Here is a 10,504-nt window from a genome sequence, read left to right on the forward strand (position 1 = left end):
TGCCTTAGCAACACTGGAGGCCAGCGATCATAATTCAGATTTCAGATGCAGTTGCTACTGATGCTGGGTGGCAAAGGCTTAAAACAAAAACAGGATCAGCCTTAGAGCACAGAAGTAGAAAATGAGGTGGGTGGATATAGAATGGAAAATGTGCTCCCTCAGGCCATGGACTGTGTTCATTAGCACTGACCTGCCTCCTTTTCGGCTCTGGAAGCTGATGCTGATATCAAAGCTTTGAGCGAATCTGAATAAAGCCTCCTACCCCACAAACCAAGGACAAAGATGAGACCACCCAATTTAGTTATCCTCTGGCCAGAACCACATATTTAATCTTGTCCATGAGCTCAAATTATTCTTGCTCCTAGGCACAGGGACTCAAGCAATTAAAGTCAACATATGTTTCCATTCAACCATCATGTCCACTTCCAAATGGTCATAAATATGTAGCATAAACACTAAGGTCAGGGGACATGAAACTGATGAGAGCATAAGCTCTAGAAACCAATATTCTTTACCCGGGATGACATGGAAATGCTTGACTTCATACCTCTTGTATTGCATCCCTATTTGTGGGTAAATATTTCTGGAAAAAATAATTTCTGTTTTCGTTCCAGCTGTGCAGCAGATACTGCGGTGATCCATTGCAAGTGAAAGGAGCAAGATAAACCCCTGCATACAAAGGACAATGACAACCAGAAAAAGGCAGCCCCATCCTGCCCTGGCCTTGAAAGGGACTGGATCCTAGGAGGTGGCAGCATTTCTGATCTAGTGTCCTCTGTCTCCCCCTGCTGTTCTTCTGGGGAAGTTTCCCCTTACAACAATGAGAAATCATGTACTACTAGCTGCATCCATTTCTATGCTCTCCCTGCTGACCATAATGGGAGATACAGATAGCAAAACAGACAGCTCGTTCCTGTTGGACTCTCAACGCTGCATGAGACACCATTATGTCGATTCTATCAGTCACCCATTGTACAAATGTAGCTCAAAGGTAAGATCAAGTTCACCCTAAAGCCTTTGGAGGATACCCCTCTCCCTCATTAACAGAAGAGAACCATAGTTCCTTGCCAGGGGATGAAGCGCTATGACCAGAGTCCAAACTAGAGCTCTATGACTGACCTTTAGAACTCACAAGGGAATCTTTCCTTAGAATTTTCCCACTATGCTTTCCAGTTGTGTGTCTGTAATGGAACATATGTGAGCTTATTCTGTTGTGTCTGTAATAAAGCAATAGAGGACCAAATCCTTGACCAACCTTTGACCTCCACAATCTGTGCACCCATATGCACATGTGCAGGAACATACACACATATCACAAATGTGCACACATATGCACACACCACATATGCAAAAAGAAGAAACACGGAGCCTTTAAATTGTCATAATTCCTCCTACTTCAATCAACAGCAAAAAGAAAAGGAAGCTGTGGAATATAATTAGACAGTGGAGCACAGTCTTGGAGGCTCTTCAGTTTTCTGAACTACCCCAGAACCAGCTGGTTTGTCTAAACCTTCCTCTGTGTGTCACAGTGATGTTAAAATGACTCCACAACTAACGATGACCATTTGATCGCTTCTCATTTTATCCTGCTTAGCAGTTTGTTCTTACTGGCAGTGGGTGGAGTGTTTCTTGCACAGATCATCTGTGACTCAGTGCTGTAAAGAGGTGTGCAAGGTAATAACACGCTAATAGACCACCAAGAGTGGCTGCCACATAGACCACCCAGAAGGGAGGCACAATGAAGGATGGAATGGATCCCAAATGAGAGTTCCCATGACCATCATTGCCCCAGTCACATTCCCTAAATCTGGCCACACTTAGTAAATAAGACTTTGTTTAGTTCAACCTCAAATAATTTTCACTTTAGTTCTGAGAATAAAACAACAAAACCCATTTAAACATTCTCATATGTCAAACCTTTTTTAAAATTAGCAATATAGTTAAGAATTTTACAAATATTATCAACCACTAGAATTAAGTTCATAGTAATCAATCTCTCCACTCTCCATTTCAAAACGTGTCTGGTTTTCAATTTTCCATAACTTCTGTGGTTGTAGGCCAAGGAAGATTTTTTTGTTTGAGGGGTTCACATTTTTGGTTAAATCAGTTTCACCATTGTATTAATAAGACCTAGGACTTTTAGGGGAAAGAAATAGAATTTTTCCTTTAAGAAAATGTCCTGGATCTTACTTATAGTCAAGGGAAAAAACCAAAGAGAAATCATTAGACAAGGTGCAATTCCTTTTTGGAAATGGAGAGCAGGAACTGGTGTAGCCAGCAAGTGATGGGGGTGGGACAGCCTTGTTTAGACTCATTACAGCACCCAAGAAGCAAAAAAGGCAGTAACAGCAACTGCAACAACAACAATAACAACAAGATAAGAGAAGCATCTTTAAAACCACGATTGTTTAGACCTTGCTTCAGAAGCAGATGGAACAGCACTGATATCCAGTGTTTGTTAATCCAGCGATAATTTCTTCCTTTGTTGAGCTCTCCTCCATAATCATGTTTCTTTAGAGAGACAGAAAGAAAGGGAGGGAGAGAGAGAGAGAGACAGAGACAGAGACAGAGACAGAGACAGAGAGAGACAGAGAGGGAGGAAGGGAGGGAGGGAGAGAGTGGGGAGAGAGGGAGGGAGAGAGGGAGAGAGGGAAAGGGAGAGGGAGGGAGGCAGAGACAGAGTGAGGGAGGCAGAGAGAGACTCACAGAGATGAGAGAATTTAAATTAAAAGAAAGCACCATTTTGATGAAAAGCAGGGTTATAAAATGTTGAAAGTGGGTTGGGGTGGAACTCAGTGGAGAGCACTTCCGTAGCAAGTGAGGTTCTAGGTTCCATAGCCAGAACGCCCCCCATATAAAGAAATCCAAAAACACTGGACCAAATGATGGAATACTGTCTTAGCATGTTAACCTCAGAGGGGAAGGGCCGAGGAAGAAAAATTCTTAACTAAAATTCATGGGGTATGAGCATGACTTTTAGAAATAAATTTTAGTCAATTGTTATTCACCTTTGCTTCTTCAAGAGCACTACAGTAAATAACAGGGCAAAGATGGTGATGATAGAAGAAATGTTTGTAATTTCATGGGAACAATTTGTTTTGAAACATCCCAAATAAACCCAAGTATAGCAATGGTTTTATGTAAATGCCGTTTGTAATTATTAACCTTCCTTCCCTGGCCAGAAAAAAATATGCCTGGCCTAGCTTCAGCTACCAGACCCTTTCTAGATTAAATTTTCTGTATGCAATCATGAAAAAAGTAATTTTCATTTGGAAATAGTCTATACTTCTTAACTTTTTCAGATTCAGAATGATAGTCTCTCTGATAAACCTGTTTTTCTTCAAAGATTGAGAGAATAACACTTAGACTATGTCCAGGAGGAAGAGGTCAGGGCAGATTTTATAGCTCTACAAATATTTTTCCTCAATATCATAAGGAAGGCCATTATTTTCTGGACACATGGCCACTCCTTGCCCTACCAGTTAATGTTCCTGTCTTAGATTTATCAAGTGGGTCTGGCATCCTGACTACATGAAAGGCGCATGTGGCCCCGACACATAATCTGTTTCAGTCACTTTACAACATATATTGTAATCACCCAAACACCTACTATATAGATGTTATCAGCCCTATGCTACAACGAATGAAACTCACAATCCACAAGAAAAGAAGGATTAAGTTTCCTGAGGCCACACATTCTGGGAAGTGCAATGTCATGTTTGGAGTATTTATTTTTCTGTTGCCTGATTGCTCATATTGAAGGAAGGTAAATAGAATATAGGAGCTATTATATAGAAGCCAGGCCTAGCTGTTTGCAGTGATGATCCCTATCCTATACATTTTTTGAGAAAAAAAAAATGAAATAATAGAATAAGATTTTTCTGGACACTTTTAGTGGGACTCTCTGTCTATCATGGCCCTGAACTTGTGTTTGACCAGTTTTAGGTCCTATCATCTTTCTAGCAATTCAGGAAAGAACTACTAGTCAGGCAGGAGAGACTGACCCATCAAGAAAGATAGTGTGGCCACTGTTTAGATTTTACCTGGGGCTTTGTTAATGATGACATCTCATGGGGTTAAGTCCAAAAGAGCCTAGGAATGGCAAGCTTATTCTCTCTCTTCCCAAGAAACAACATATCCCTACAGTTCTAAGTAGGGGCCATGGAACAAACCTTCTGAAGATCTGCAATTAGAGGAAATTTCTTGAGGATAAAGTTTAAGGAACTAAGGCATCCCAGGCTTAAAGGTAGCCAAGATCTGGTCTCCAATTCTCATTTAACAGGTTTCCAAATGGAAATTCAAGTCATTATTTGGTGTTTCAGGCCCCTCCACCCTGGAAAAAGAAGCTGTTTTTCCAAGGGCACGTATGGCTATAGTGCTGATATTTGTAAAGCAGCTAACAAAGTGTCTGTCATATACTAAACATGGAATAAATGCTATTGTGACCCGGATGATAAAGTTGTAAGCCAGACAGGTGTTTCAACCCACTTTTCTATTTCAGTCACTATTAAGACTTCAATAACTGTTGGGATCCCAGCAGCCTTAAAGGATTAGGAAAGTGAGCCTCCATATGGCTCTGTTGGATGTGGGAGGGGTGCAGAGAGCAGAGGAGCCAAGTAAATGTAAGCCACTGTGCAGGGTGCTAAGAGGGAGGATAAAACAGGAACAGATTCTACTGGCTGCCTTCTGTCACCAGGTGAGTGGAGAATGTGCAGGGGTGAGTTCTGACCTCTGCTAGGCATGAGTTTTCAAGGACCTGGCTTGGCAACCTGGCTTAACAGGTGTTTGAAGCCCAGGTCTGTGAAAATGAGAGACAGTGGTGGTTGCAGGCAAGGGGGTGGGGTCATGTTCTAAGGAGCAGTAAGAGGTTGGAGTGAGAAGAGAGTATTATGAGTGAGATGAAATAGCAGGTGGTGATAAAAGAAGATTAGTTGAGGCCATAAAGGCTATAAAAATTCCCAGAGAAAGCTGCAGAACTGGGAAGGAGCTCCTAGGATGCCCTGGCTATCTATCTACTCTTGCCGTTCAACATGCTCATAGGAAAATGATGGGGCTTTGGGGAGACAGAGTTTATATGAGAATTGATAGTTTGAGAGATGTGACTTGATTTTTTAAAATAAAACCAAGTGTATACTGAGTGCCTACTATGTGCAGACCTCGTAAAAGTTTCTAGAGACAAAACCAAAGTGGGAGGGAATTAGACAACAAAAGGTTTACACTTCATAATGCTTACAGGCTAACAGGATATAGGAAAAGGAAATCTTCTGTATGCAAATGCATCTTCACATGTTTCATTTGTAGTATGTATGACAGTAACAAGCCTTAGAGGGAGCTGAGATGCCACCCAAATCTTTGAGTCTCATCAACCCCATGTGACTTTGTTACCTGGTTATCATTTTGTTGCTGACTTGAGCCTGGCACAAACTTTTTGAATATTGACCTGGTTTCCTAGAGATAAGAAGAACAGTCATGTCTTAATGTTGTTGGTGAGGGAGAGGTGTGGTGGGAGTGGCAGAGGTGAATTTGTTCCTGATGTATTATGTACTGAGTAGTTAAGTTTGACCGAAGTACAGGGTGGATAAGAACAGCTATAAAACTGGAAGAACGTGACATCTGGAGCAGTGTGATATACAGACTGGCTGATATCAGCTCGTTCTTCTTGCGCAGAAAACAGCTATTCGAGAAACAGGAACCAGCCCACTGAGGTCAATGCATGTCATTTTATCATAGAGATCTTGTCCTTCCATGGGACTAGCCATGGGGCTTCCGATCTTGAAAATATTTAGTGAAATCCCAATTAAGTTAGCTTGTCTTCAAGTTGCCCTGTATTGAAGACTTGACCATCTATGGAAAGCCAATATCCATTATAACTATGTCTCACTCTGTGTTTCACTGGGATGTGACATTCTCTATTCTCTCTGGCCCTTCTTAATTATTCCCCCTGGCACAAGTTTTCCTTATCCATGTGGTTCCCTAAAGACTCCAGTTTGGAAAGTGGCTGTTGCTTCAGCCTCCAGTAGATAATCTGGATTAGGGAGAAGCAACTTTTACACTGTGCCAGTGTAGGAAGCAGCCCTTCCCATGCACTGACAGATATGGGAAGATGGAACTGGGGAAGATATTGGACTCTCTTGTCAGTGAAATGGGGCTAGACACCAGAGACAGGCATTTGTGTTACCGATCTATAGCATAACGCCCCCAGACCTGTTTGGGGTGATAATTATCTTGCCTATCAATTTGAAGAACACATAGGATAGCCTCAAAAGTTTCAACAGAGGCAGAACAGTTTACAGCAGACATTTTCTCTTTGTCTTTGTGACCTTGCAAAGAAAGTTATGTTAAACCAGTCTAACTTATATCTCCCTTAGTCATTCTAGATTTTTCTGCTAGTATCTTACATTTCCTTCATGATTGTAAATTGATTGTTGAATTTTCCCAAGTATTTTTTGTCAGTTAATAATATCAGTAATCTATAACTATCAAGAGTTATCTTTTCCAGATTTTGAAAAATTGTGATAGCTATTATTCAAATATCAATGGGTGTTTAATTTTGCCCCATAAGATGATGCCAGAGATCATCTCTAGTGAATCTGTAGTATTAACTGCCAATTGCAAAAATATTAAAAAGTTCTATAGCATCAGGAATCAAGCTGCCCTACCTCACCTCACTCATGCTTTCTGCCCCTAGGATTCTAGGACCTTTGAATGAGATGAGCTGCCCTTTATCTTTGATGGGCAAGCTCCTGTGTAAACACACATTCAGAACTTCTTTTCTTTTGGTTTAGCTCAAACTTTTTTGGAAAAACAGAGCAAACAATTGTACCTGCCCAGTACTATAATTCAAAGTAACCCTGACCAGAAGAATGCTTGCTTATTCTTGTCATTCTATCACCTTAAACAACTACTTGATGGTTTTGACCTAGGCATGCCAAGGGATGTAGTCAGCATCTTTCCTTCCTGGACTACGATAAAAAATCTGCCATGCTTGGGATTCCCTTCCTTATCCGCAGTGTGTTCAGGAACACACTGTGAAAGCGCTTTTCAGTGAGTAAATATATATATATATATATATTTGCTCCTGTAGGAAACCTCCAGGCTTCCTTTATTTGGAAAGGGTATTTTGAAATTTTCCCCTTATCTCTCTATCTCTCTACTCTTAAAGAGTTCCTTATCTCTACTCTTAAAAAATTCAAAGGAACCTTTTTCTCATCTCCTTAAGTTGTATGCAAAGGATATATATATCATGTACATTTTAAAGATAATTTTGATACTTTTTAATTGGAGTCTTCCATTTTTCAGGTTTATTTATTTTTATTTTATATGTATTGGCGTGCCTGCTTAACTGTATGTGCATCACATAGGTGCAGATGTCTTAAAAGACTGGGAGGAGGTGTTAGAACACCTGGAACTGGAGTTACAGGCTGTTGTGAACCACTCCATGGTTTAGATGCTAGGAAGAAACACAGTTCCTCTGTAAGACCAGCAAGTGGTCTTAACCATTGGCTCATCTCTCCAGTCCCTTAATTAGAGGCTTCTGCTATAAGGAGCATGTAGGCTCTGATATAGCAGCCCAAATGTTTGGGAATGGAGAGGATCAGGGAGAATATTCTCTAAATCTTTCTGAAGATACTAACATAAATTGTACAAATGATAGGTATAAGGTACAAGCCCAGGCATGTGTCCCCCAAATGTACCCCATTTCTCTATTTCATTTCTCCTAAGTTACAGCAGAGCAATACTTAGTTTGCATCTTCTACAGAGACCACATTTCCTGTTTAGCTAGTTCCCACTAAAACAAACCTCACCCTCTCACCCTTTATCCTCTTTACTCCTAGATTTCAACCTAAAGTGACTTTCATCTTGTTGTAGGTAGAATTGCAGTACATTTGGGTAGTGGTAGACCTCCATCCACAGGAACTCTGCTGGGGTTTTTATGGTGGTAGTGATTTTTCCCTCCCTCTCTCCTTCTTTCTTTCTTTCTTTTTTCCTTTCTTTCTTCCCTTTTTCTTTCATTCCTTTATTCTTTCTTCCCTTCCTTCCTTCCTTTCTTTTTTCTTCCCTTCTTTCTCTCTCTGTCTCTCTCTGTCTCTGTCTCTCTCTGTCTCTCTGTCTCTCTCTCTCTCTCTCTCTCTCTCTCTCTCTCTCTCTCTCTCTCTCTCTCTCTCTCTTCCTTTCTTTCTGAGGTTATGTGGTAACCCAGACTAGTTTTAAACACACTATGTACTTGGAGATGACCTCGAGCTCCTGATCCTTCTGCCTCTACTCACTAAACACTAAGATTACAGGTGACTGTGAAGTGCAGTGAGGGCTGAGCATCACTTGACATCTTGAAAATCTTTGAAAATCCTGTGCCTTCCTAAAGGAGTTTAAATCAAACTGGTATCAGACAGGATAGTGTTGACTGACCTCTCACCAATTCCCAGGTACTAGGGATTGAAAACAGAGCCTTGTGCATGATTTTCAAGTGCTGTACCACTGTGCTATACCACATAAAACACTTATTTTAGGTTCACCAAAGATTCTTATCTGTGGCCAGAGACTAGAGCCACTAGTCCATCCCAGCAAGAATCAGTAAGAAGTGTTGGGGTCTTTCAAAGGATGCTGTGGTAACCTGAGGTTTTGATAACTGTACAGAGTAACTACCTCCCTTATTTCTCCAGATGGTGCTCCTGGCCAGATGTGAGGGGCACTGCAGCCAAGCATCACGCTCTGAGCCCTTGGTGTCCTTCAGCACTGTCCTCAAGCAACCTTTCCGTTCTTCCTGTCACTGCTGCCGACCCCAGACTTCCAAGCTGAAGGCTCTGCGTCTGCGCTGCTCAGGGGGCATGCGACTTACTGCCACTTACCGGTACATCCTCTCCTGTCACTGTGAGGAATGCAGTTCCTGAGGCTTGCTGATGATTGGCTTTCTGGCTGACACAACCACAGCAGCAGTTCAACCTGCTAGAGAAGGACTGACAAGAAATGAGTTAAGACAGATAAAGATAGAGCAAGTCCCACAGGCTTGTGCATACTCTAGTCCTAAAGACTCAATGTACTTTCAACAGAAAGTGACTCTGGGAATGTGCTTTCCATTCCCATCTTCTTTCCCTGGAAGAATTTCTTCTGGTTACTTTTTGGGTTCAGGCATTTCCCCTCTGGGCTCTGATTGTGGTTTGGGTGCCTGACAGTTCTGCATTAGTGGGAAAATGTGGGGCCCTGTGCAAGAGCATGTCAGGCTATCCCTATTTGGTGCATATTAGGGAAGAATTTACCCAAGTCTCCTTAGGAGATCTTCAGTTGCTGTTTCCCTCGTTCTTTTGGTTTAAGATTTGCCTCTAAAGGCTCCAGTTTCAAGGTCCAGACACCAAGTCCATGAATATGTTTAGAGAGGTTTACTCACAGCCAGCTAACTACTGCTAAAATAACTAACACATGGTTCTTTTATGTGACGGTGGGACTCCTGACTGCTATAGCTATTACTCCAAAATGACTTAGGAGATATAAAGGTGGCAGAAGGAATTTATAATCTGAAGGCTTTTGCAAGAAATGATGTAAACGCTTGTGAGGAAGCAGGCTTTCACACATATATTCTCAGATGATTCCCACCTTGACCCTGGAGAAGGCATACATTACATGTGTCTTGGAGAACATGTCATACTCATGATTGAGCATTAGCCAAGCATGTAGGAATCTACCTGTGGGTGTGCAATAGCTTCAAGATATGTCTATATCTTGAACATCATTCCCTAACATCCACCTGTCTATATGAAGCTTGTTGCCATAGTAGTGGCCCAGCTTATCCTTTGAAAATTTTGTTCCAATATATTTGTTGTCCTTGAAGCTCAAATTTTGAATTCTCCCCATGTTTCAAAATAAAAATAGAGTACTTTCAATTTTTTGGCTGTGTATTATTATTTTCTCCTTTTTCTCCTTCTTGCTCCTCCTCATCTTGAATATCCTTCTGTGATGTGGATATAGGATCCATGTAGCTACAGTTTTGACATCTCCAAGGATATGGTACAGGTATGGACAATAGGAGGGAAAGTGAGTTCTAGAATGCATGATGGGACTTTAAACAAAAGTCAATACACTGTGGTGGGTGGGCATGGCTGTTTGTCCCAAATTTTAGCACAAACCTGATGTGTTCTGGCTTTCCCAGGTACCATGGTGTGAAGGTGATTTGTCACTATTTTTAATCTCTTTATTTCTCTCAGAAAAAATAAAGTATCCACATATCAGGGTAACAGATCCAACAGGACAGAATTCACAAGCAACAGTTTCTGTACCATTTGAAGGTCTGAGCTCCAAACCTAATGAGACTGTGATCATTCTCAGCACTTTAGGGATCACGACATTAGAATAGTATTATGTTCACTACACAGGCTCCTCAATATGAACCCTACTATTCAGTTTCCAGGGCAATCTTGATACCACACTACCCTGACTAACTAAAAATGACAGTGCTCTCCACTGTTAGCACAACTAACCTGCAGAGACGATAATTTTCTACATTCTTTGGGAC

General features: G+C 41.3%; 1 protein-coding gene across 1 annotated transcript; it reads left to right on the top strand.

Annotated features, from left to right (window-relative positions):
- Window positions 1–820: 820 nt before the first annotated feature.
- Window positions 821–8,888, top strand: NDP (norrin cystine knot growth factor NDP; the record flags this gene model as incomplete). The annotated part of the gene is made up of 2 exons (XM_080909659.1): window positions 821–991; window positions 8,661–8,888. 2 exons carry the CDS (start codon window positions 821–823, stop codon window positions 8,886–8,888), a joined length of 399 nt encoding a protein of 132 aa, XP_080765785.1.
- Window positions 8,889–10,504: the final 1,616 nt, after the last annotated feature.

This window comes from Micromys minutus, assembly GCF_963924665.1.
Source record: "Micromys minutus genome assembly, chromosome: X".
NCBI classification, from domain to species: domain Eukaryota; kingdom Metazoa; phylum Chordata; class Mammalia; order Rodentia; family Muridae; genus Micromys; species Micromys minutus.